We start from the raw sequence: 25,321 nt of genomic DNA on the forward strand, positions 1-25,321 counted from the left end.
TATTTGCTGGTATAGCAACAAAATCGGAAAAAACAGATAAAAAAATTCAGAAATCAATTAATTTCTCTTCTATTTCTATTTGCTTGGACCAAAAACACGAACGTAAACACGTTTCATGTTTCGTTTTTATATTTTTGCTGCCACACGAAACGTAAACGTTTTGACATTACAAATTAATTTTACGCTAGTTTTCACGCTTCGTGTAGCCCCCTAGATAAAGATCATAAAGTCATTAAAGGTCATTAAAGAGTAATTTATTTTACTCTTTCGACTTTGACAGATGAACTCTTAGAATCTACGCAACGCAGAAGGCTAAAAATTCGGATCACTTATTGCTAAATTATCTATTTTAGAAAAGTATAACCAAAACCATCACTTTTAAAAGCTGGTTTATAACCGCCTTTTCCCCATAGTGCATGGGCCCGAGTCACAATCTGAGCATAATCTGAGCATAGGTTTATGCTTTGGCACTATCTTTCTCTCTTACACTGTGGGTTGTTTTGATCATCCATTTCGTTTTCTCTCCGCATGGGCCCCATTTCTGTCCGTCGCTCACCTTCCCCTACGTTTCGGTCTCGATCTCTCTCTCTCTGTTTCTCTCTCTCTCTCTCTCTCTCTCTTTCTTTTTCTCTTTCTCTCTCTCTCTCTTTTTCTCTTTCTGTCTCTCTCTTTCTCTCTCTCTCTCTCTCTCATGCTTATGCTCCGTCAATGAATCAAAACCGGTTCCGGCGAAAGATCAACCCGTCCACCCGTCCAGCTAGTCAGTTGAGATTCGATCGCCGTCCGCGCCGGTTGTGCACCGTTTTGTGCGCTCCTTTTAGGGTCCGTTCGAAGTGCCGTGCCTAGAAGTGTGTTTTATGCTCTGTGAATCACCCGGTCTGCGGCCTGTGTCTGTGTTGGTGTGTGTTGGTCCACGAAAGCCTTGGAGCCCTTTAATGCAAAAGGACTGAGGTGCCCCGGGTGTGGTTGTCAGTTTTCCGGTTTCTCGTACGACGGTGGCTGCGAATTTCCTCGCCTCGTATGGTGGTGGTGACTTTCAGCAGCAGCCGCAGTGATTGCGAGTGCGTGTGGTTGAGAAAGAAAGCGGTCGGAGCCGTGACAAGAAAGGGCCGCCCGATTCCACGATCACAGCCACGCCGGGCCGCGTGTGTTCCGAATTGAAAGCATAATCCCCGTCCCGTCAAGTAAGTGTGTGATGCCGGGAAGGGCCGCCAAACGCGACAAGTGGCAAAATTCGACGACCGACCGCATCAAACACTAACGCCCAGACAAGGTGCCGGTCGGCAGGTTCTGTGTAACGAGATTGGAAATCCGCCGTGAAACCCGATAACACACTGGCCACGCACCACGATAAGTGAAATGTGCAGAAACGTTTAGCGCTGGGTGGAAAAGTGGTCGGCCCAAACGTGGCCAACCGCCGACTGATGGCTGAGATCTCAATTTCACTCCGTTCCGAGCGACAGCCACTTTGCGAGACATTTCGAGCTCGGCTCGGCCGGCTTTGGCCAGGCCAGTTTCACTTCAACTTCAGTTTTTTTTTGCTTCCCTCGGCCACATTTTCCACCCGTCTGGGGAGGTGTTCGCTCGTTCGTTCGGTTTTCTCTTATCGTCCGGTTGGCTGGCGGATTTGTTGTTGCTGTTTTTCCATCCTCCTAACGGACCCCAACGGAGAGATGACCCACCCAAAGGAATTCCACCCAAAAGGGGGTGGCCAGAAAAATGGCGAGAAAAACTTTTCCTCGCCACACGCGCCAACCCAAGGCCACCGGCCACCATCACTGGGCGATGCTCCTGGGCATCGCTTTCCCTGACCATCTGGCAGGGTTTTCGCTTTTATCGCTTCCAGACGAACGCCACGTAGTTCTTGCCGACTGAAATGAGTATGTCCTGCATAGGGATGCCGGGTGTGCCAGAGCCGCGTATCAATCAAGCCGGAAGGTGCGTAAACTATGCCGCGGTATGCATAACATCGATCTGACGCAACCGCTTCATGCTTTGGTGGCGCACGGTGGACGCGCTAATTAAAGGCGATTGCAATTAGCCACAAACGAACGGCGTTCCTCCAAAGCAGAGGTTCGGCTCGTAACTTTTTACTGGATTTTTGCATACGCCACCGGTGGCCATTAAATCTTACGACTAGTGCCTGCGTGTGGCTGGGTCATTATTTTACTTACAACGCTTTAGTAAAATGTGTTCCACCGCTCCAGGCGCGCCACAAGGTCGCTGTCGGGCGTTCGCCAGTAACCATCCTTTTTGTTGAGTGAAAACGTGTAAATCGCTTTCATTAACTTTTGCCCGTTTCGTTGAGCGAACGGAGCCGCTACAAAGTGGTAAGTGGCCACTGGCTGGCAAACGGGCCGGTATGTTTGTTCGTTCGATTATCGTACTACGGCCGTACGTCTGGGCAGCAACAGCAGGTTTCACCGGGCGGGAGAAATGCTGCCGAACACGCTCCGCAAGCCGCCGGTGGCCGGATGCGTGAGTCAAAGGCCCACGAGCGAGCGCGACGCGACGACCGCGCTCATAAAATCATACCGACGCATCAAATCAACGCCGGAAGCGGTCAATAGGACGACGACGCTCGGCTCGGTGGGTATGCATTCTAAACGACCGATGAGCTCAGCGGCTCCGACGCAGTGTTTGGCAACGGTAAACAACGGCGTGCGAGCGAGACACGAAACAAAGCCACATTACCCGCTAAAGGCCGCCGCCGTCGAGTTGTGGAGAATTGAATAAAATTATCCAAGATTCACGCCACAGCATCAGCCGCGCGATGTTGCGCTTGTCGCATTCGTCATCGTCGTCATCGTTGGTCGCGATAAACAATTGGCCAAATTAATTAATTGATGCGCCGCGCACAAAGCAGTGCGTGCCTTTCCCAGGGCCTACCGGAAACGAAACTCCCGAAAAGCCGCTCTTCCGGATGGCAAAACATTATGGGGTGTAGTGGTGAAGAACAATGTTTTCGGTCGCCCAGCCACTGGCGCTTCTCTTGTTCTTTTCATAAACACCCATTTTTGCAGTGAATTTCAATTATTCATATGTTTCTATTGTTTCGGCCCCCCTGACTGGGTAACCTTGAATTAATGCACTTTTATATTGTTTCGAGGCCAGCCAATTATGCTGTTCTTTTACGTCGAAAAGAATCGAGTATGATTTAAAATGTTGAGTGCGAGTCCTTGAGACCTCGGCAAGATTTTAAGGGTTCCAGCGTGCCGTGGTGACGCAATCCGTTTCAATTTCCGGCTTGGCATACCAAACGCTGCGCTCAAAATCGCACATTCCCTGGCGGATGAGAAGCCGCCCGTCAGTGACTTAGATGCCCGCCGAGACGACGAAAGGCGGCAGATTCTGGGGGCCGGATTTCTAGCTTCGGTGGGGCGATTTTCACCCCAAGCGACCCGAAAAGACACCACCTCGGCGGCCCACCGCCCGCCCGGGAGATGCTTTCTTTCCGCGGTGGTGGTCAACAGCTTCTTCATCCGTGGCCCCGTGGCCAAAGAGGCTATAAAATGAGCACCACTTCGGTTGGTCGGTCGGTCGGTCGGTGGTGGCCTCTGCTCGCTGGGTCCCTGGGCAGATGCTTTGGGAACCGGTTTTTCGGATTCGTTTCTCGCTTCTTCCGTCGTCGTCTTGTTCTTCTCGACCCCAGACCGCGGACCGCTGCGCGGTGGTGGCGCGCATTTCGATTTAATTCTCCGTCGTTTGTTGTGTTTTTCTCCCCGTCCGCTCTTCTTCCGTCCGCTTTCTTGACACTCTTTTCGGTTCTCCCACACACATACACGCGCACGAGCGCCCATGGTCGTGGCGGAAACCCGTCCGTGCGACGTGGCGACGAAAGCGACGTGGATCCGTTTGGCATCGCGCCCGGTACATCCTTCATTTCTTCTCGCCTTGTTGGGCGACTGTGTGCGTGCGCAGTGTGTGACTTCGGCGTTCGTTCTGACCCCCGTTCTGGCCGTGAGCAAACCTTCAAACTTCACGGCCACGGAAACCCATCATGGGCCCCCAAAAAGGTGGCTCCAAACGAGAGATCCTCTCGTGACTCGTGGCAAGTGCGAACGGTGAATGTCGACCGTGGCGTGGCTGCTTGGAATGTTGCGGTGCCAGCCGCACCCCGAACGCATCCCATCCGCGCCGAGGGACGGACACTGCGTTATGCTTGCATTTTTGATGCATTAGCTCAGCATCGATTGGGAGTCACTCGAGAGGTTCTGGGTGTTTGAAACCCAAACACATTCCCGGTCGGATTCCGCTTTCATTTTTCGTAGCAAATGTTATGACATGCCACGGGGCCGAAGTGCAGCTTACCGGGGGTCGGCCGGATTCCGGGCTGAGGGCTGCGTAGGAATTTTAATGAAATTTGCACCTCAACCCAGACGGGTCGCATAAATCAAAGTCGCCGGTGTATCGGTTACCAGACGGCCCGGGAGCGACACCCGACACCCCAGAGACACACGGTGGTTCGGAAACAATAGTACCCGCCCGGTTCCGCGTCGGTTCCGGTTGTGGCCCATCAAATCCTGCTCGCCGGCAGTGAACCCGGTTTGCTGTGACTTCAGACATTAAACAGAAAAAGTAATATTTGCATCGCCGTGTTCCGGGTGCGTTAAGCTACCCGTGGATCTACTTTCCCTTTTCCCCGTGGCCATACCATCATCGGCCGGGTCCGGTTGGGAGCGAAGTAAATAAAGTCACCGTAAGAAAGCGCTTCGCAAATGGTTCCAGTTCCGAGCTCGTATGACGCGCACGCTGCCGTCACCGAATGGCAGTGGCCCCAATTGACGGTTGCTTTGAGTCATAACGCCCCTCGGTGATTCGTGTGCGATTTAACTTACCCAAACTAGGGGGACCATTCGTCCTTCGAAGGCGGATGTGCTAATGACGAGTGACCCTTGCGCCCAAATTGGGAAATGCAAGATGACTCACGCTCACCCTCACGAGTGGTTATGCAAGATTTAAATCTTTTTTTGCCACCGGAAACGTGGAACCATAAACTGCAGACGGGTGCGCGTGATGCACAGTGAAGCTCTAACGGTTTGAATTGCTGTACACTTCCATAAATGTAACTGCTTCAAGGCTACAGATTAATATTTGCCACGAACGCTTCAACCGTTTGGCAACAGAGGCTCTGACCATATTTAACGGTTTAGTTCAGGCCTCAAAATTAGAAGGATTTCATACATTTGTATTCTGTTGATTGAAGTGCAACAATTGCATCAGATTAGTTGTGACAAAAACAATATCTACAAAAAAGCTTCCCTTGAGCATGGAAAACAAATAAAATGAACGAGGAATGAAGCTTTTCCGAGGACTGACAGACATCGGACGCGGACAGCACGGAAACCCATCAACACCGCCAAGCGTTGAGCGTTACACAAGCTCGATCATATTTTTAACAGCCTCTATTCCGACTCCGACAATTTTGGGGCCACGAATGCAACACTTTCTGCATTCTGCAGCCCACTTAGTGCCGCCCCGTCGCTACATTGTCATGGTTTTCGACATCTCAACATCGCCGTCCCATCGCCCTCGGTTCTTCACCGGGTTTTGCAGGAAGCCCCCATCGGGCCAGGCAAAAACACAACACTACACACCCTCACATAACAGCGGCGACTCGGAAGGGCGCCTTGGCGTGCATCGCCCCGAATGCGTCCCATCCGCGAGTTAGATAACGCTGCCCGGACCCCCAGCAGAATGATGTTGTTCGATGTTGGTCGAAAGTCATGTGGCTCCCCACAGCATCATCATCGGGTCTGGCTGGGCGCTCCGAACGCACCGATCGCACCGACGAAGCCTGGCGAAGTCTTTCGGTGCAACGTCACCGGGCAGAAAGGTGATCCGATTCCGCGAGCGGCCCGACTTTCGTAACGAACCCGTCTAGGTTACCTGGTGCTACCTGGCCGGCCGCATTTGCGTTTTCGTTTTTCACCGCCAATATATTTTGCCTTTCTTTTCGCCATCGCTCGCCATTACTTTGCGGGCCGAGAGCTGATTGGGTGTGCGGAAAGCGAACCCCGGCCACCCGCCCGACGACGCGCAACGACTTCCTCGTGGCTGGCCCCGAGTGGCGGAAAAGATGGTTGTACAACTCTGCCCGTACTTTATCACCATCCCCCGGGGCCACCCCGGGCGGGTTGATCTTTATTGTTGCCGTTTGTGATCGATTGGCTGGCCAGCCGCACCAACGAGGGAGTCCAGCTAATAAGGGATCAATGTTTAGGGGTCCGGTTTTGGTGAATTTATTGCAGATTCTGCTTTTCTCTCTCACTCGAAAGTCTTTCGAGATTTTCTCCTCTCACCATCTCGGATCGGTGGTCACCGCCGCCGGTGGGGTGGAAATCCGTAATTATGGCGGAAGTTTTTCGATTCAGACTGATCAATTTTCATTTCGCTTTCCAAAAAATAAAAAGAAACAAAAGCAAAAATGGTAACGATGGTGGAAAATCACACGATCCGTGCCGTGTTCCTTCCGTTCCTTCTCAACGCCCATGGGAACGGGTATTGAATGGTCGCCGATCGCTTTCCCATCGCCATTCGGGACACCAGCCCGGAGAGGCTTCGATAGATCAGTGGGTGCAGAGGCCAGCGAAGTCAACCGCGGATTAGAAATAGCCTTAAATGAGTGGCGACTGAAGTGAACGGAACCGCCAGCGATCTGGTAAGCTGGGGTAATTTATGATTCTGACTGCGGAAGACCTTCGCCGCCGCCGCCGCAAGATGATGATCGTCGTCGGATTGGACAGATCATCGCGCACGCCACTCTCAACCCGCTCATCGATCGCGCGTCGAGTGGATTGCGGTAATTTTCCCTGTCCAGCCGAACCTAATCCTAACCGACCGCTTCGGTTATGGGCGCACGAACCCACCGCTCATCGGTCCGGAGTCGGGGAGAATGTTTACCGACTCGACATTTCGATGCTGTGTTAAATGTCAATCCGGTGATTGGTAAATGGTTAAAGATGCTGGCTGCACTTTACGGCAGCTCGGCCGGCTCAATTATGCTCGCTGGAGCCCATCAGGAACCCATTGTCTCGTCGGCCAGTACGGCACACAGGACCCGGTCTGTGTCTCACTCCGAAACAGGTTTTAACCGTGGTTGAGGTAATTTGTTTGTTTACTCCATCTCGGTACACGGTGGAACTAGAGAATCGGGTCATTGTCAGCCCGGCAACAACCGTGTGCCCTTGCCCATTCGATCGATCGCAATGTTTACATTCAAATCTATTCCTAGATCGAACATCATCATTATAATCATCAAGCAAACAGTTTTAACAAACACCAACCTCTCTGTTAACAGATGATGACCAATATTGATCACCAGAAAGAATCGCGTAAATTGCGGTTCAATTTATTCCGCTTCGTTGTGCGCTCCGACAGGGTTACGAAAGACTTCAACGCCACCGTAAGCGACGAACCGGCCAACACCGAACGAATCCTCTCGGATGCTCGGTGGCAGACTGGCCAGCAAAACAGACCGAAGATGTCTGGGTCTCTGGCTGGCTAGGCGTGCATTATGTGCAAATGAGTATAAATCACGGACGCTCGATCACGGCGCAAGAATGGCCGCAGGGATGCCGGCTTTAGCCATTTCTCTGTCTCGGACTGCGGCTGACCTGGATGCATTGTTTACCACCAGCGTGCCAGCCATCTCGTGTCACTCGCGGTCCGGGGGCTGACGAAACTCATCTGCGTATCGCAGTAGTGCCGCGGTGGCGCTACGCCACGGAATGCAAATAATGGCATCGATCGATCGGATTACGCAATAGTCGCGCGGCCGCATCGACACTGATTGCGTGAGCCGTGTGCATTACTCACGCGATCATTCATAAAGTAGAGCTCCATTAGCACCCTACGCCAGATCCGCCAACCCGGGGTCCGTTATTTCCGCGATCGCGCGGGAACTGGATTTCCCAGACCTCGCGGACTTGACAGAAAAGAAGCTCACCTTTAGTTTTAATTCAATAAAAAAAAACCCGCAACGTGTAACGTTCGCAACCGTCACTCTCTCGGCCTTGCAACGGGTTGGTTGTCGGGAGCTGGGCCCCCAAAAAAAACCCGCGTCCGATCTAGTCAGTAGTGCTTCATCATCGGGACCGATCGCAACGACAGTCAGCCAGTCAGCGGAGTGGTAAATTGCTTTCTTCCTGCCCGGGTCGCCATAAACCATAAAATCTGGTCAGTTCCTGCGGAGTTCGTGGACCCGTTGTCGTGTGTCTGTTTTTTGTCGGTTTCTTCTCCGGCCACCAATTTGATTGCCGTTCGCGCAAAATCATTGCCGCGAGCGTGAAAGTGAAACTTTATCGATTTATGACCCCCAAAAAAGTGGCCACACGACGGGTCCACTTTATTGAACGGGTGATATAAAAGTGAGCACTTTTTTCGGGGGGGGTCCTACGCGTACTTCCGCACAGCTTCCCGCGGTGTCATTATGTTAACCATGTCAATCGCCACCGTAACGGGGCCGTGGTCGGTGTGAAAGTGAAATCCGATTACGTTTGTTTGTATGTAATGGGCTTCCCAAACGACGACGGCTGTGGTGCTGCCGGGTATCGGTGACAATTTCAATCGGACCGCGAACCGCAGTTTTCACCCGAAACCGACACCCAGACCAGGTTTACTGTTTGTTTTATTAACGTTTTTGTCACATTTTTTTTTTTCTCATAGAAAACTCCCGAAATTCCCCCAGTGGCCCGCTCGCGGTCGGGAAAAGCTGTTCGAACGGAGGTGGACAACAATGGAACAAATAACAATCACCCGACGGTAGGCTGCTGCTCGGTGAATTTACATGCTTCGGAGTTTCTTTTCAACGGCTGTGAGACACTGCCCGGTCGTCCGCATTACCGGGTGTACTCGGTCGGTGAGAAAGAAAATTCCCGGCGAAGAAAAACGAACCCCCATCGGTGGGTTGCCATCAGCAAAGTGTGGTCAGTTCGACGATTAATCTCCCACCGCGATGATGAAAGTGAAGTTGAAGAAGTGCAACGCGCAACCGTAAACCAATCAACCGTGTATCGTAATTGTGTGAGCTTCATTCGCTCCAAGTGAAGAAGATTAAATCGTCGGCCGTCGTTCCGTCGCGTGATTAATCACCATCCAGCTCCCGGGGGTCCGGTCCAAAGGAGTGTGATCGCTGTTGCGTGGTGCGGTTCAAAATTGTTGCCAAACAGTTAAAGTGCAAGCGTATGTGACAGAAGGTGACCAAAATGTGTAGAAAGGCGACCAAAATGGGTGCTCTCAGGCCTCTCACCTTGATAGTTCTAATCGGATTCAGCTTGCTAGTCGGCCACACGACGGCGCAGGATGTTACAGGTAAGCCACGTTGCGCCAAGTAGCGTTACACAATTCGATCAGTGTAAATTGGGCCAATCTAATCAATCAACGTGTCCAGCCAGTATAGGAACGTTTTGAACCCGTTTCCTATTGCTGCTGATGATGACGAATAGGCCGGTACCCGCATCATCATTATTTTATCATAAAACCGGAGATCAGACAAACAGATGGACGACCAAATTACAATTGTGTGCTGGAAATGATGACTGCCGCATAGTGAAAGCCACTTCTTGCTTTCCAGTTTGTATCACCATTTGTTCGCGACGAATCTGAGCGCGAGATTGATGTTTTTCTGACCTCGGGAACCCCGGGGGGATTGGGGGATAGAATGGGGTACATAATTACACGCAACAACACGCAAACAGGACCGGCCGTTGATGGTCGGAAAAGCGAAAAACGTAACAACCGAAAACAGAAGATCGATCAGATAAATCTAATGATTGATCAAATGAAATTACGGCTCTCATCAGACCGCCTATTTCGGTGCGTCCGTTCGTTCAACGACCGTGAGCCGATGATGACCGACGACGGACCTCGAACGAACCCTTTGCTGTTAGTGAACTTCAAACTGGTGCGTAAGGAACTGGTCGGGCCGTGCGTGGTAAACAGGAAAACAGAAAGAAAAACAATCGAAGGACAGTAAACAACTCGTGACGAAGCAATAAATACATTTTGTTTCTATTTTGGATTTTTAATCGGTTCAAAGTTGCCATTTGCCGCTAACACGATCTACATGATGTGGAAGAGAACGTCTTAGAGCGACTTAGAGGTACGAAAACTGGAAGATGTTTTTCGACCCCCGACGATCCAATTGGCACGAATGAAGCAATCACGTCCACCGATCGTCCCAGATTTAGACTCGAAAACGGGGCGACACCTGAGCACACGCTTTCGGACTTATCGGTCCAAAAAAGGAAAAAAGGGAAAGCCGCCGTCTTGCGAATGGAAGGTTGCCCGAGAACTGACTCGGTCGGAGCGGTGGAAGAAAAAGTCGTCCAAAAACTCAGACCCAACTCTCCACCGCCGTGTAGGTGTTACGCGCGCGTGTGAAACCAGTTAATCGGTGCCACTGCGTGTGCGTGGGGCAACCACCCACCCCGGGGGTGGTTGACGGATTCGCTGGGAATACCGCGATCCGGTCCTACGCCCATTAGTCGCGCTCCGGAGTCGGTGGTGGTGCAATGCTGCGAATGGGCTCGTTACACATCATCATCACGTGGCGCAACCCAAATGTAGGCCATCGACGCTAATACGTGGTCCCCTTTTTCTGTCTCTACTTGCAGAAGTTCCATCGACAACCGTCCCCAGCAGCGACGCAACCCCAGTCGGGACCACAGCCACCCCACTGGAGGTGCTACCGTTGAGTAGCACCGTGCCGGCCACGAACTCGTCCGAAGAAGTTGGTCAGCAGCCAAAAGCGGCTGACTCATCGGAGACGGAACCCCCGAGTACCGCTCGGTCCGAGGTCAAGAGTATCGCTGGCTCGGTCGATGAGATTACGTCGACAGCGCGACAACCCCCCAGCATCTCGACGACGACGGCGCTCGAGTCAGATGTTTCCCCAAGTTCGGCACCCATCACCACGACGCCCAGCCCGGCCAAACCGGTTATCCTGCACGTCAAATCGGCCGAAGAGGAGGCGAACGATCGTGGCACCAATCCGCCCTCGATCCTGAACCACTTCCTGCCGAGCGGCGAAAGCTCGTCCGAGGAACTGCTCAAGATGAGTGACGTGCGCGCGTCGGCGGAAGTTCGCGGACGCGCGATCAGTTTCGGACCCGCGGAGCCGATCAACTTCGTGACGGCACCGAACCTCGTCACGACCACCCCACGGCCGCTCGCGTCGAACGAGGATGCGATGCAGACGATCGGTGCCGGGATGAAGTCGAACGGCTTCGATGACCTCAGCAACATCAGCATGGAGCCGACGGTGGCCGACGAGCAGGAAGTAGGCGCGGTGGGCCGCGCAAAGGACGACGCCAAGCCGGTCGACGCCGATGACGTCTCGATGCACGAAATGCTGACACCCGGCGAGTGTATCTTCAACGGCATCGAGTACAAGGTAACCAGGTCCACCGATTCGCCCGAACTTCCAGAAGTGGCCCACGATCGTTGGTCAATCGGTGCTTAACTGAGCGTTGAAAGTGGATCACCGGCGCGTGCCACTTCCGCCGGTGGATAAGCAAATTGATAGCCCGGCCATAGCTGCCCGGAACGCGGGCGGATGTGATGAAAGTGCTCGCTGCTAGAACCGTCACGGCAGGTTTGTGGGCCACACGGCGGATCCGCGTGTATGTGTTGCGATATTATTGTTCTGTTGGTTAACGAAATTTACGACCTGGAACCATGGTCGTGATGGGCCGTCGCCGTGGTGGTGCGGGGTCGGGTCGTGCGCGCCGATTTCGAAACTGTCGGTCGGGGATGTGCTTTTATGTTCTCCGTGCACCGCGATTTGGTGCACGCCGGTGCACCCTCGCCCGTTGCAGTCAAAACCATCGGTTTCGTAATTTAAATGGTTAGCCGAAGGCTAAATGGAATTTTAATTGTTTGATGTAAAAATGGATCAATGCATCAGACCCAACGGACAGGGGCCATTTTTGAGAAAGGTTTTAAAACGAGTTTTTTTCTACACTTTAAGTTTAAAGAGATTTTTACGACTATTACCAAAACCTAGTCTCTCCATGAGAAAACTTCTGGAACACGATTAGTCGTTTCGTTCACATGAGTTCAAGTGTGATTGAGATTCCTCCTCCTGAGATTCCTCTAAATACGACTGTAAAACATTTTAACATCATCCCAATCTTAACCAAACTATTTACATTTTACGAAGTAAATGATGGTCAAGCAATGGAACGAGCTTGTAAGGCATTTCTCATATTGTAACACCAAATACACTTTGTTTGGTCTATTGTGGCGAGAAGGTTTGACTTACTCTATAGACTTCTACCGTATCGTGTCACATAGAGGAACCAAGAGCCTGTAAAATTACACATAGTTAAATTAAACACTTCCTCGTTTAACAATCACCATTGATTGATACATGCTCTAATGTATAACCTCTTCTAAGCCAGGTCGTGCTCGAAAAGTGATCGATATTCTGAACGATGCACATTCAGTTTAACGAAGTGAATGCGTTTGCGAATGGAAAAGTTGCACTTGAACCGCAGTGGACGATAGATCACCCAGCAGCAGCTCGATCATATCGCCTCGAATGCCATAATGCCACAGACACACGGCCAACCTTCACATTGTGCGCGACCCAATTGATCGGTGCGTAACCGTATTTCTGTCCTCTTGTCTGCTAGCACCGCCGCCAACTATTCCGAGGTCTTGGGTCTTGAAGTACTACCTTGGTGCCCCCCACCGCCATCCGACGAGTGTGTATTGTTCGCCACGGAGGCTTCATCTGTGCTGTGCTCCGAGCATCTTGGCGCACAATTCCTTACGCAATGCTACGACGCGCGCATAAGTGCTGCGCTGGGACTGGGAAGCACCTTCACCGTGCACTCGTCAGGCATGCAATTGCTGCCGCTGCTGCTGCTGCTGCTGGGGTGGAAAGTGGGTCACATTAGGGGGGCATAACTAAATAGTTGCAACCCCGACCGACCAACCGACCGGCGGGGTTGGATTGGTTGGAAAGTGGTTGGAGCACCAAACCGCGATGGGCTAGGCTGGCTGTCCTTGAACTCTCCGTGCTGCGGTGATTTAGATACGCCACCTCCGACAGACTTAAACCGCCTCACCGTGGTTGATAAAACTGGGAGTGCTAACATTGAATGGGAAGCCACGTACGGCAACGAAACAAAAACTCACCTTTTTGGCCCATTGCCTCCCGGGGCCCCAAAAATTGGGAACGAACGATTAATTACCTCCCAAAGTAGAAGACTTGGACGTGGACTGGAAGAAGCATAACAGGGGCTTAGATAAAACGTCAGTCATGGGACGGTGCCCGCGGAACAATCGTAACTTTGGAATGTGCGAACGGTGCCGGAGAAACGACGAGCCGGAACCTAGAACAACGTTTCCGACGATGAACACACCAAGCGGGAAAATTTCGTAGGAAACAATCTAAAAGGGGAGATTATCAAAAAATGCCAAGCATAACAGCAACACCATGTTCTATCGAAACATACCTTGCGTGGAGTGTAGGAATTCAATCGTCATTCACCGAGGGCGCACTGGCACGTGATCGCCGGATTCCAAGGGGGCCGCGACCGCGACTAATGATATTGAGATTTATGTCTGTTAATCAGCCGATTCAAGGTCCTGGAAAATAAGAACGAAAGCAAAACGTGTTTTTCCGCATCACCTATTACGGTTCCTCTTCGCAGTGACACACATCGGGGCCGCAACCACAAGGACCCGATGCCTTCGTTCGCCCAAACTGGTTCACCCCGCACTGGTTCCGCGGTTCCACTCGATTCAATCAGCCACATTGGACGCATCGCTAGCGCGCTGATCTATCCAATCAGTTTTATAACCTCAAAATGGTGTTTTACATTTTAAGCCTCGCACCGCCAGGCCGGCCATAATGGGCGCTCATTTTCGTGTGAAGATCATGCCCCGACCCGTTGGTGGATCGATTTTAAGTCTCCCTGTGGACCGCTCGTGGCTCGTGGGAAACTCGAAAACGCCGAACGCCGTTCTCGATCTCCGGTGCGCCGTTGATGAAAGCCGTCCGACATTTCGTAAGAACGCGTTCCGGGGCCGCCATTTAGCCGTCTGCGGATGCTCCACTACGATTCGGGCCTCTTGCCTAAGCGATCGTTTACCATACACTCCATGTTGGGAACCGAGTGGCCAGCCAGCCAGCCAGCCAGCCCCCATTACGACGCGATCACGTGAATCACGCTCACCTGCACGATCGGGGCTCAGAAAGGGCCTGATTCGGTGGCGGCATTTACCACCATGCCAGCAGCACTTAACCCAGATTGAAGTCATTTCCATCTTTTGTCAACACAGCGGCACGGAACGGCCATCTTCACCGGTTGAGAACGCGAAGATTTGAAGTGTGAAAAGGCGAACCGCTTCGGGCCGTAAACTCGAGCACCGAAACGACCGCGTGGCGAATGACAGAGCGACTCGCAAAACAACTATCACTTTCGGCTCTGGGATCATGTTTTGGGACCACAGAAACCAGCGCTCCAGAAACGGTCCTCCATCTTTCGCTCTCTCTCTCTCTCACTCACTCTGATTTCTGCTCCGGTTTGCAGACTAACGCCACGGTGGACAAGGGCTGCGACGAGCGGTGCCACTGCGAGGAGGACGGCAAGTGGCGCTGTGAGCCCCGGTGCGGCAAACCGTTCGTGAAGCGCGGCAAAACGGCGGCGTCCACCGGCAACGGGTGCTACGAGAATCCGTCCAAGCTGGACGAGTGCTGCGCTACGGTCATCTGCCCCACGGAACGACTCACCGACGGACGACTGGGTAAGGGAAGTGGGACGGACGGGTTCCGGGTTATCTAACAATCGATAGCGCAACGATCGGTACTCTTCGGCCGAATGGTGCGGAAACGCACCGCCAGCACGCAAACCACCGAATATGTACCAGCGGAAAGCTGCACCACCGAGCTGACCGAGGGTGGCCAAGGGTGCCACACGGCACCTGGACTTCCTGGTCCCCCAAGCCCCCCAACGCTGCGTGACGCTTGCGACCGAAAGCTAACCACATCTTTCCTTCCCGATCCTCCAGAACCGACACCGGTCTCGGAGGAGCCGACCACGGCGAAGGCGATCGTTACGGGCTGCATCTACAAGAATCACTCGTACGGCATCAACGAGCGGCTCGAGGTGGGCTGCGATCAGATCTGTACGTGCTCCAGCGACGGTGAGATGGAGTGTGCGGCCCGGTGTGCCCCGCTGAACGCGACCCGCTCCGAGCAGTGCGTGGTGCTGCCCGATCCGCATGATCCGTGCTGCAAGCGCGAGTTTTGCGACGTCACGCTGGACGATCACGAGCAGAACAGTGGCACGATGATGATGATGGCCCCGGCCGCTTCTTCCTCATCCCCGTCGACGACGGTGGGACCCGAGCACCCGCCGCCGGCGGTCGGTGGCGGGCAGTGCGAGTACAAGGGCCGTGCGTACCGACTGAACGACCAGTTCCACGACGAGTGTAACGCGCTGTGCCTGTGCACCGAGGCCGGCATGCACTGCGCGAAGATCGAGTGCCCGTCGGAGTTCGGGCTGGACGTGCTCGATCCGCACTGTCTCAAGTGGGGCCCGGATCCGGCCACGTTCCGGGCGATCGCGCCCCGCTGCTGCCCGGAGCGGATGCGCTGCATCGACAATGGCACTTGCGAGTACAAGGGCCAGTCCTTCGACAACTGGTCCGACATACCGATCAATCTGACCGGCTGCGAGCAGCACTGCTACTGCGACACCGGCATCGTCGAGTGCCGGCCGGCGTGTCCCACCGTGCCGGCCACGCCACCGTCGCATCTTCCGTGCAGCGCTCGGAACGCTCGCCTGATGCCCATCCCGGGCGAGGAGTGCTGCAAGCACTGGACCTGCAGCCCGGCCGATAACGGCGTAACGAGCGGTGAGTAGTGCGTTATTTCGGATTTTGCATTTCCTCCGTGGGTGTGTGTGTGTGTGTGTGTGTAGTGGCTTGTAGGTTGTGCATGACACACAGCACCTCCCTGAATGCCTTTCCCCTCTATCTGCGGTCCACCAGGGGCCCCGTATGCGCATCATCACAATCTTTCGCACCCGCCATTCGTCATGCTCACTCAGCTCAGCAACACACCATCTGCCATCCCATCCACAGGCAACGACGTACTGAAACCCTTGCTCATGCCGGACACAATTGACCAATTCCTGTCCACCAGACCGCCCGCCAAGGTGGAAGGCGGTAAGGCACCACCGACGACGACGACGACGACGACGGACGACAACGACAAACATTCTGACGCTCCCGAAGTCGGTCCGGCGCCGGCACCGTTCTATCCGACGGTTGACGGCAAGCCGCCGAAGGTGCCGCAGGAAAAGCCCCACAAAAAGTACACCAAAGAGGACGGTAATAGGAAGGATCACTTCAATAACATATTCGGCGGTGCCCAGCACCCCGAGCTGGAGGATCCGGCAGACGACGCGAAGTACGATTACGGGAGCTACGAAGAGGGAGGGGGAGCCATGAAACCGGCCACTCTCGGGGTACAGCGTCCCGGGCCACCCGGGTACTATGGGCCGGAGCTGAAGCCCCACTACGAGAATGGCGACTTCAACCCCTATCTGCATCCGCTGGTGCCGGGCGTGACCGGGGGCCAAGCCGGTGGCAATCAGCCTCAGCAACAGCAGCCGCAGCAGCCCGGTCAGCAACACCCGGTTCTGGTGGACAAACAGTTGCTGAATGTGCTCGGTCCGAACGGTCCGGGTGGCCTCGTGCCACCGAACATACGCATCGAGCAGCTACTGCAGCACATCCAGAACACGCAGGACGCGGCGCAAGGGACGGCGCAAGGGCCAGCCATACTGCACGGTCAAACCATTCCCAATCATCATCCTCCCTATCAGCCACAAATCCCACCACCGCCGCCGCCACAATCGACTGGCAATGGCATCAATTACAACCAGTACGGTACGGACCCGCATCACAATCCATCGCACCTAGACATTGGCATCGTGTCCCACGAGCGGCCGGCGGCACCACCGACAGGTTCATTTCTCACTGCATCTCCTCTTCTGCACTGCGCACGCACTGCTCTAGTTCTTTTGCTTAACTCCTTGGATTTCCTTCCCTTAACACGCATGCCGCTGTAGCAGTTTCAGCTCGATCGATCGGCAATACTGATCGGCCACATACTGAACCCCCAATGCTTCTCGTCTTGTAGGTCCCGCAGGACCTCCGGGTCTCGGTTTCCCGACACTTCAGCTCGATCTGAAAGTGCTAGCCCTCGATGCGATCGACGCCAGCACGGTGCGAGTGATCTTCCTCGTGCCGCAAGTCTACGTTGGTCTGCACGGGCGCGTGGAACTGCGCTATACACGCACCCGCAACAACGACACCACCACCTGGCAGTCGCAGGTGTTCGCCCCGCCGGACGATCTGATAGCGACCCCGCAGCTGGAGTTCGAACTGCCGGGCCTGAACCCGAACACTGAGTACCGCGTCAAGATCACGCTTATCCTGCGTGACGTCAACTCGCAACCCTCTAGTCAAGTGTACACCGTGCGCACTCCGCCGGACCGAGTCATTACGCCGCCGCCACTCGGCATCGGCAGCGGACACTTCCCGCACATGAGTCACCCGACCAACTTCCTGAAGGAGATCATCCAAGACCCGGAGCTCCGGGCGTCCGAGGTGAACTCGACCTGGGCCCGCATCAACTGGCGCAAGCTGGACGACGAGGAGCTGGACTACGTGGACGGGATACAGCTGCGGTACCGGGAGATCGACGGGAAGGTGTACGATGCGACCCCGCTCATCCACCGGGCCCTCAGCGAGTACACGGTGGAAAACCTGACGCCTCAGACCCGCTACGAGGTGGGCATCTTCTTCATACCCTTCCCGGGCCACGGCGAGGAGGTGCGCGCGGGCGAGATGCTGCACATCAGCACCGCGCCACGGATCGACGTGTACGGCTTCGAGGTGGTGGTGAACGCGAGCAAAATAAAGGCTACCAGCGTCGAGGTTAGCTGGTCCGGGGTGCCGTACCCGGAGGATAAGTACATCAACATTTACCGTGCAATCTATCAGAGCGACAGTGGCAAGGAAGACTCCAGGTTGGTGCTCCCTCGCTTTAGTGTTCGTATCTGAGGAGCTAGCTAACATTACTTTCCTTCCACAGTGTGTTCAAAGTGGCCAAGCGTGACTCGACGACCGGTACACTCATCGTGGACCTCAAACCGGGCACCCGGTACCGGCTGTGGCTCGAGATGTACCTCACCAATGGTGGTATTAAGAAGAGTAACGTAGTCAACTTTATCACCAAACCCGGCGGTCCTGCCATCCCGGGAAAAACAGGTAACACGGCGGGCGGGGGGATCCGAATCCGGCCACAAAGCGCACTGCATTACATTCTGGACATTCTCTACCATTGTGCAGACAAACTGGCCGCAGCCGGGGCTGGTGGTAACGTGAACGGTGACTACTATGGCCCGCTAGTGGTCGTTGCGGTGATTGCGGCCCTAGCCGTAATGTCAACGCTAATACTGCTGCTCATTCTTACGCGACGGAGGGTCCAGAGCGCCACCATTACGCCGCCACGCAAAAACGATGCTTCGTACGATAATCCGAGCTACAAGGTCGAAATACAGCAGGAAACGATGAGTAAGTACTGCGTGCCACACGTGGCCAGCACTTGATTGGATTACCGAACCACTTACCGAACGATTCGCTTGTTGCAGACTTATGATGCGAACGCATCTTGCTTTGAAGGCCCGCGCAGGGAATCGACTGCGGGGCACTGCAAACGTCCTGCGTGCGAACGGAATGATTGATATTTATTTGCGCCAAGATGCGCACCGAGCCCCGCACACCGGAGTCTAGAAGTGAAAGGAATGCGAGGAAAGGTCGGCACTCGTGTAAATAGTAATATGCTAATAATCCGTCCGCCAAGCAGGGGATTGGCTGCGCTGGGGAAAGATACAGAGAGCTCACAGCATCATACCATCCATCGCCCATACTTGCATGGCCATAGTCTCTGTTGTACAGACCCGTGACTTATAGAGCAAATGGCATAACGGACCCCCGGGGGAATCTGTTGCGCATCACATAAAAGAAAACCATGTAAATACTATGCGGACCTGCGGAAAAAATTATCGCGAAGAGGTCACTTGCCCCCACCGAGGGTAGAACCGTTATCGAAAGTGCTACTTTACGAACCATCAAATTCATAATCGGATTACTTTTGTTCTAGGACTCCTGTAAATAAACTAAAGAAAACGCAGTTTTAACACGTATTGCATGGCGTGCTTAATTTTGATCCGATACTCACAACGACAAAGATCTATTCGTTGATAAATTTGTATAAATCGTGGCCCTTCTTTAGCAAAAACCCCTGAAAGTTCATCGTATCAATCAGCTCGCTACAGTTGGCAGAGATTCCGGTCGCTGCCATAGTCTGTCGCAGTTCGTCGATTGTGTACATGGTCCGGCCAGTGCTGGTCGAGCGCCGCTGTAGGACAGCAGCAAACTTTCGCACGGTTGCCGTTTTGCTGGCGCCACTGACGTTGAAAGGACGCATAAATTGAAGGTCTTCCTCGTCGGCGCTAAACACGTCTTGCATGCTCTCACGAAAAATGGCCAGGACATCGCGCACGTGCTCAACGGTAGCCTCACGCGACAGATCGATCTTGGCCCGTGCCTGCGTCAACCGAATGAGTCCCTTGAGCTGCCGGTTGGTAACGGGGTTCATATCTGTTTCGCGTCGGCTGTCCGTCTCACGTAGCTTCACATAGAAATCACGCAGTTTTTTGGCGGCTCCGCCCGTCAGCCTTGGTTGAACGTTTTTCCGAGCATAACCTAAAATTGAGAACCGCAGAGAACGAGAGTGAGACATTGAAATGACTCTACCTGACGATCACTCACCGATATATTTTTGTATCAATTCCACCGGAAGTAGATCGAGTTTCTCACCCGGAGCCAGCCTTAGACGCTGCTCAATCGTAGGTTCACGCTCGGTTCCATCGGACGAAGCAGACCCGGATGCATCAAAAGCTTGAAACGTCGGTCTCGACGAGGTACTCGGCAGGCCGTTCACCTCTTGAATGTGAGCCGTGAGAAGACTGTCGGTGCGTTCGTTCGACCGATCGAGCACAATGATTACCAAATCGAACCGCGAAAGCAGGGTTGCACGTAGCTTCATGTTTTCCGAAACCGTTTTGGTTTTGTTGTAGAGACCATCGGCCGGATTGGCGGCGGCCAGAACGGTAGTACGCGCCGGCACGGTACAAATGACACCCGCCTTCGTCACACTCACCAACCGTTCTTCCATCACCTCCAGCAGCGCATGCTGGTCGGACATTTTGTCGAACTCGTCGATGCAGCAGACACCCTGGTCGGCCAGTACCAGGGCACCCGCTTCCAGGGACGCCCCGCCACCCTTCTCCGCTTTCACTGTCACCGTCAACCCGGCGTGTGACGAGTTGGTGCCACACACCAAAATTCCCCGCGGCGACACGGTGGCGCACCGGTGCAGGATCTGACTTTTGCCAATGCCCGGATCACCGACGACGAGCACGTGAATTTCAGCTCTCGTGTCAGTGCTCGTAGCGTGGCCTCCAAACAGACCCAGCAAATAGGCAGCCTTAACAAGCTCGTGCCCGTATATGATAGGGCACAGGGAGTGCACCAGCAATCGGAAGGGCGACGGTTCCGAGTGGATCATCCGGATCGCTTCCAGATCCAAATCGCTGAACTCACCGAACCGATTCCAGCTTCCCAGGGCGCTCTTGTTGCTTCGCACGTAAACAGCCTGCACGTACGCCTTGAAGAAACGGTCCTTTCCGGTGCTATTTATGTCGTCCTGCGAGCGCCATTTTAGTATGCCCGTTATGGTCACATCATCACCAGGCCACACGCTGTCCACCATTTCGTGCGTCAGCTCCACTTCGATGCTTTTCGACACACTTCCCGCTCCGGCACGCGATACTTGCACCTCTTCCTGCAACCGAATGGTCTGATACGACTCCGTACGAGTGAAAATGGACTGTGGCAGTAAAACAAAGTTACTTCGCGCCTTGCAGCCACTGTGGCAGGAGGAGGGTAATGTGTAAATGCCATCCTTCTGCTGAACCGCTTGCTTGTTGCCGCAAGCACCGCACCGGAACGCACACCAAGCGTTCTTGATTTGCGCGGCACCGGCACGAATGATGGTTCCACGAACGGACACCAGCTTGCCACTGGTGTTCACTTTAATCGAACCGATCCGAACGTCAGGGCCAAATCCGATTATGCGAGGCCTTATCGTGTGGAGAGAAAGTTTTGCCGATCGCTGCGAACTATCGTCGGCAGAGCTCCTTGTCAACAGATCGTGCATTGCCAGTCCGATGCAAGCGAGTGTGTGTTCGGGATTGTCGACCAAGTCCTGCCTCATTGTGGGCCACTTCTTGAGGAGAGCTTCGTCGTTCTCGCACCACTTCAGGTTAAGCACGAACCAACGGTTAGACTTTATCTCCGAGGGCTCATAATTGTCCGCTTGATCAGTGTAATGTCTGAGCATTGTTCGTATCTTATGAACCGTTGTGGATTCGGACCGGTAATCTGTCGATGGAGGAACGGAAAATAATGGAAAATCCACCAAACAAATGCTAATGGTACGAACCTTCCGAGGGAAAGTACAGCTTCCATCCTGCGTATTCACAAGAATCATTGCTTAAACTGGTGGACAACGTGCCTGTTGGTGCATCGCCCGGAAGTTTTGGCAGAACAAACCCGACCGGTTTCTCCCTCGAGACGCCGCTTTGATGGTGATAACCATGACGGTAGCAACGCCAGTAGCCACTACGCCCCCCTGAAGTTCCACGCTTGTTTCCCGAGCCTCGACCTTTCTTATTCCGTGCTGGGTCCGAGCCCGACGGGTTTTTTGGTGGTTCCATCGTTCCTTTTGCTAAAACGTTTAACGATTAACATCGTTACGTTTTGCGTTAAAATATTTTCAAGTTGTTACAAGTTTGGCGGGACACGTTTTGACAGTTCTCATTTTTACAGCGGCAACTGTTCGACAGTTTGACATTTCTACAGCGGCAAGCGTTGACGGTTGCCAATGTAAGAAAAAAAGTAAACAAACCGCGTATTTATTTTGAATGTACAGTTACACTATGCCCCACTTTTTGCGATAAGTATTTAACAACCAATTCATATGCTTTCAATTTTAGTTTCCTAATTTCTATGGTTTTGTTTAGAAAGTGGGTTATGCAGTGTGAATTTGAGTTACGTGTCACAAAATTACGCTATTAGCTCGTAACAACCAGCAGCTCGTTTCAAAAGGAATCCGTGCATATTGAGAGTTTCAATCACTTCTTCGCAGCCAACCACTCCAGCCTCGCTCATTAAACTATGCAGCGCCTTCGTTGTATATGTCTTCATCCCTGAAAGAGCCGACTTCTGCCGTAGTAATTGAAGAAAATGTTTGACGCTGGAGGATTTTACACCGCTTTTTTTCGCCGGTAGAGTTAGCAGTGGTTCCCTATCGTCGACATCGTATTTGTCGTACCAGCTGCGACTAAAAATTCGAATCGTTTCCATAACATGGTCGTATGTGATTTCGTCACAAAGGTCGATTCGTGCTCGGGCACACGCCATGTTGCGGATGCTGTTAACAATAGTTTCGCCTCTCCAGTTTAGCCACGGTGGCATTGAGTGCATCTGTATGAAGAAATTTTCCAAAAGAGCTGACGAGCTTTCGGTGAAGGCTGGGGCACAATGAAACCGAGCGTATTCTGGAAAACGGAAAAATGCCATAAAACTGCCGATTCACGTACCTTACCTCGACTTACCGATATATTTGCTCATCAGTTCGACCGGAAGAACATCCATCGATTCTTCCCGTTGGCACTTCAACTGCTTAACCAGCGGAACCTCTACACTGCACTTATTAGCTGACTTCAGTTCGGGATGCAAACGCACACCATTGGGGCATACCAGTTGCTCATCCACGTCCACTGTGTCGGTCATACTAAACACCAGTGGAAACTCTGCAACGATTGTTCGGGGTAGACTAATGTTTGCGAAAAAATGTTTCGAACTGTCAAATATTCCTCCCTTCGGACAAGTTCCGGCAATCACTGTACTACGGGCCGGAACTTTTGGGAAGCAACTAGCGCTTAAGGTATCGTGATGAACTTGGACTTCCCGATCATGCATTATCCTCAAGAGACTCTCTAAATGAAGAAGCTTTTCAATTTCATCAATACAACAAACATCCAAATCAGCCAATACCAAGGGACCGGCGATTAAGGAGCGAACTCCAGCGTCATCTGTTTCCTGCAATCCCATCGTTTTGAACGAATCTTCTACTAATATTCCTCGTGGCGATACAGCGGCACAGCTTTTCAATAACTTTTGGTTCAAGGATTTTTCTCTTCCCACAAGCAGAACGTGCACATCCTCGCCACTGCTGAAGAGCGCCAGTAGTAACCCTGCCTTGATTGTTTCGAAACCAGGAAGCGCTGGACACAAAGATTGCACGAGCAGTTTGAACGAAAAGGGCCCTTCGCGAATCGCTCGTACGACTTCCATGTCAAAGGGACTTATTTTCAACATCGGACCATCGGCTGGTGGATCATTTTTTAGACTACGTATGCAAATTGCAAGCAAGAAAATGGTGGATGGTGCACTGCGGGCTTTCTTCATATCGTCAAACGGCTGCTGCTTTACGATGCCAGAGATCGCCACAATGTCTCCGATAAATAAGGAGGGCTCAAATACGATTGGTAGATGAACATCAACGCTTTCGGAGGCGATCTTACACGTCTTTCCAGTCTGATGCACTGTGATAACTCGCGAAGGTGTATCGCTCTCATCTGAAACGTGATGAAAGGTTTCTCGCACTGCAGTGCCTCGTATGGTCACCAGTTTACCAATGTGGCTCCGATCGATGTGACTAACACGGGTTTCTTGACCGAAGTACTTGAACCGAGGTACTATGCGGCACTTGCCTGTGTGACGAACCATTGCCAAACCAATGCAAGCTATAGTTTGTTCGGGGTGCTTCAGAAAATCGTGTCGAAACGTTGACCATCGATCGCGAACGTACAGGTCATTTTCGGCAAGCTGAAGATCAAATTCAAACCACTTCTTGTCGGCCGCATCTGAAGCCGAATAATGTTGCGGAAAATTACGGTAGTGTTGTTCAATTGCTTCAATACGTTGTAAAGTACTGTCAGGTGGAATATTAACAGCTAAAAAAGTAAACCAATTTGTCATATGAAAGTGCGTAACACACATTAATCTCACGACTTATTTACCACCGTTAGAGAAATAATGTTTCCAAACCGTATCATCAAACGATCGACAACGAAAGTTCGTTCGACGTACAACATTGCACCGCACATTTTCAGAAAAGTTCTCAAATTCATCGTCGTTCTCCATAATCGTATTTGCAAACAAAAATATAGTCGTAGCTGGATTGAACAATTTAACTGGCACTGCCATTTTGACAATCGTTAACGGTTAATCGAATAACCGGATGAATCGATTAACCGATGTATTAATCGATGGATTAACCGTCGCCCTCTGGTGGCCCAAACTTGAAGGAACAGTTTCGAATTTAAAATGGAATTCCAATTACGTTAAAATCAAGAGTTCTTAAACAAAGAACCATTCCCACCAATGCATACCATGTGCATTGTGCAATTGAGTTCAGCGATAAGGCAATCGATGTTAATCCTTATCCATCGTTCAAACATCGATTCGCCACTGACCAAAATATCGCATTGTCCGTTCGATGTGCATTGCGAAAAGATGGCAGAAAATTACCCCTTGGTTTGCGTTACTGTTCTGTTGGTGTTCTGCGGAGTGCTACTCTTCCCAGCACATGTTGACGGTGCCAGCGGTAAGTTTTCAAACGGTTCAAAAGAACAAAATGAAAACAACGGTACAAATGTGTTTTATTGTAGTAATTGATGCCCGAGGCTATTTCGAAAGAGTTGGCAAACGAGTGGTGGACATACTGGAGACCAGATACATCACGGGAACCTCACTACCAATTGGCGATTATGTTGCGCCGATAAAGTAAGTTCAAAGCGTTTTTCGCTGCTCTTTGTTCCGACCGTGCCAATGCGGAACTGCTTCGTCACTTTCGGGAGTGGTTTAGTCCGTTTTGGGCGGCACTAGTACCGATAACAGTTAATAATGATTTATGCGCATTGCGCACCAACGATAAGACAATTCTTATCGTTTTTCTTAACACACACAATTTCACACAATAGTGTTCACTAATGGAAAGGTGTTGTTGAAAATTAACGATAGCGTAAATCGCTCGATCAATCGTTCCCCTTGAATGTTGGAATAAAAATAGTGTTGTAGAGCTGAAAAGAACAATTGC

At 52.4% G+C, this 25,321-nt stretch overlaps 3 protein-coding genes across 3 annotated transcripts; 1 reads left to right on the top strand and 2 right to left on the bottom strand.

The window, feature by feature from the left end:
- Window positions 1–9,206: 9,206 nt before the first annotated feature.
- LOC131207079 (putative epidermal cell surface receptor) lies at window positions 9,207–19,127 on the top strand. Its single transcript, XM_058199687.1, has 9 exons — window positions 9,207–9,312; window positions 10,617–11,395; window positions 14,547–14,760; window positions 15,025–15,873; window positions 16,102–16,989; window positions 17,165–18,056; window positions 18,122–18,297; window positions 18,379–18,603; window positions 18,681–19,127. Exons 1-9 carry the CDS (start codon window positions 9,207–9,209, stop codon window positions 18,686–18,688), a joined length of 4,137 nt encoding a protein of 1,378 aa, XP_058055670.1. The 3' UTR covers window positions 18,689–19,127.
- Window positions 19,128–19,282: 155 nt separating this feature from the next.
- Window positions 19,283–21,872, bottom strand: LOC131207080 (DNA helicase MCM8-like). Its single transcript, XM_058199689.1, has 3 exons — window positions 21,599–21,872; window positions 19,864–21,537; window positions 19,283–19,797 (listed from the first exon to the last, which is right to left on the bottom strand). Exons 1-3 carry the CDS (start codon window positions 21,870–21,872, stop codon window positions 19,283–19,285), a joined length of 2,463 nt encoding a protein of 820 aa, XP_058055672.1.
- A 273-nt stretch (window positions 21,873–22,145) lies between these two features.
- On the bottom strand, window positions 22,146–23,705 carry LOC131210680 (uncharacterized). The gene is given in 1 exon segment (XM_058203960.1): window positions 22,146–23,705. A coding segment is annotated over 1 exon segment (1,407 nt). The 5' UTR covers window positions 23,629–23,705; the 3' UTR covers window positions 22,146–22,221.
- Window positions 23,706–25,321: the final 1,616 nt, after the last annotated feature.

Source organism: Anopheles bellator, chromosome 2, assembly GCF_943735745.2.
Source record: "Anopheles bellator chromosome 2, idAnoBellAS_SP24_06.2, whole genome shotgun sequence".
In the NCBI taxonomy this organism is placed as follows: Eukaryota; Metazoa; Arthropoda; class Insecta; order Diptera; family Culicidae; genus Anopheles; species Anopheles bellator.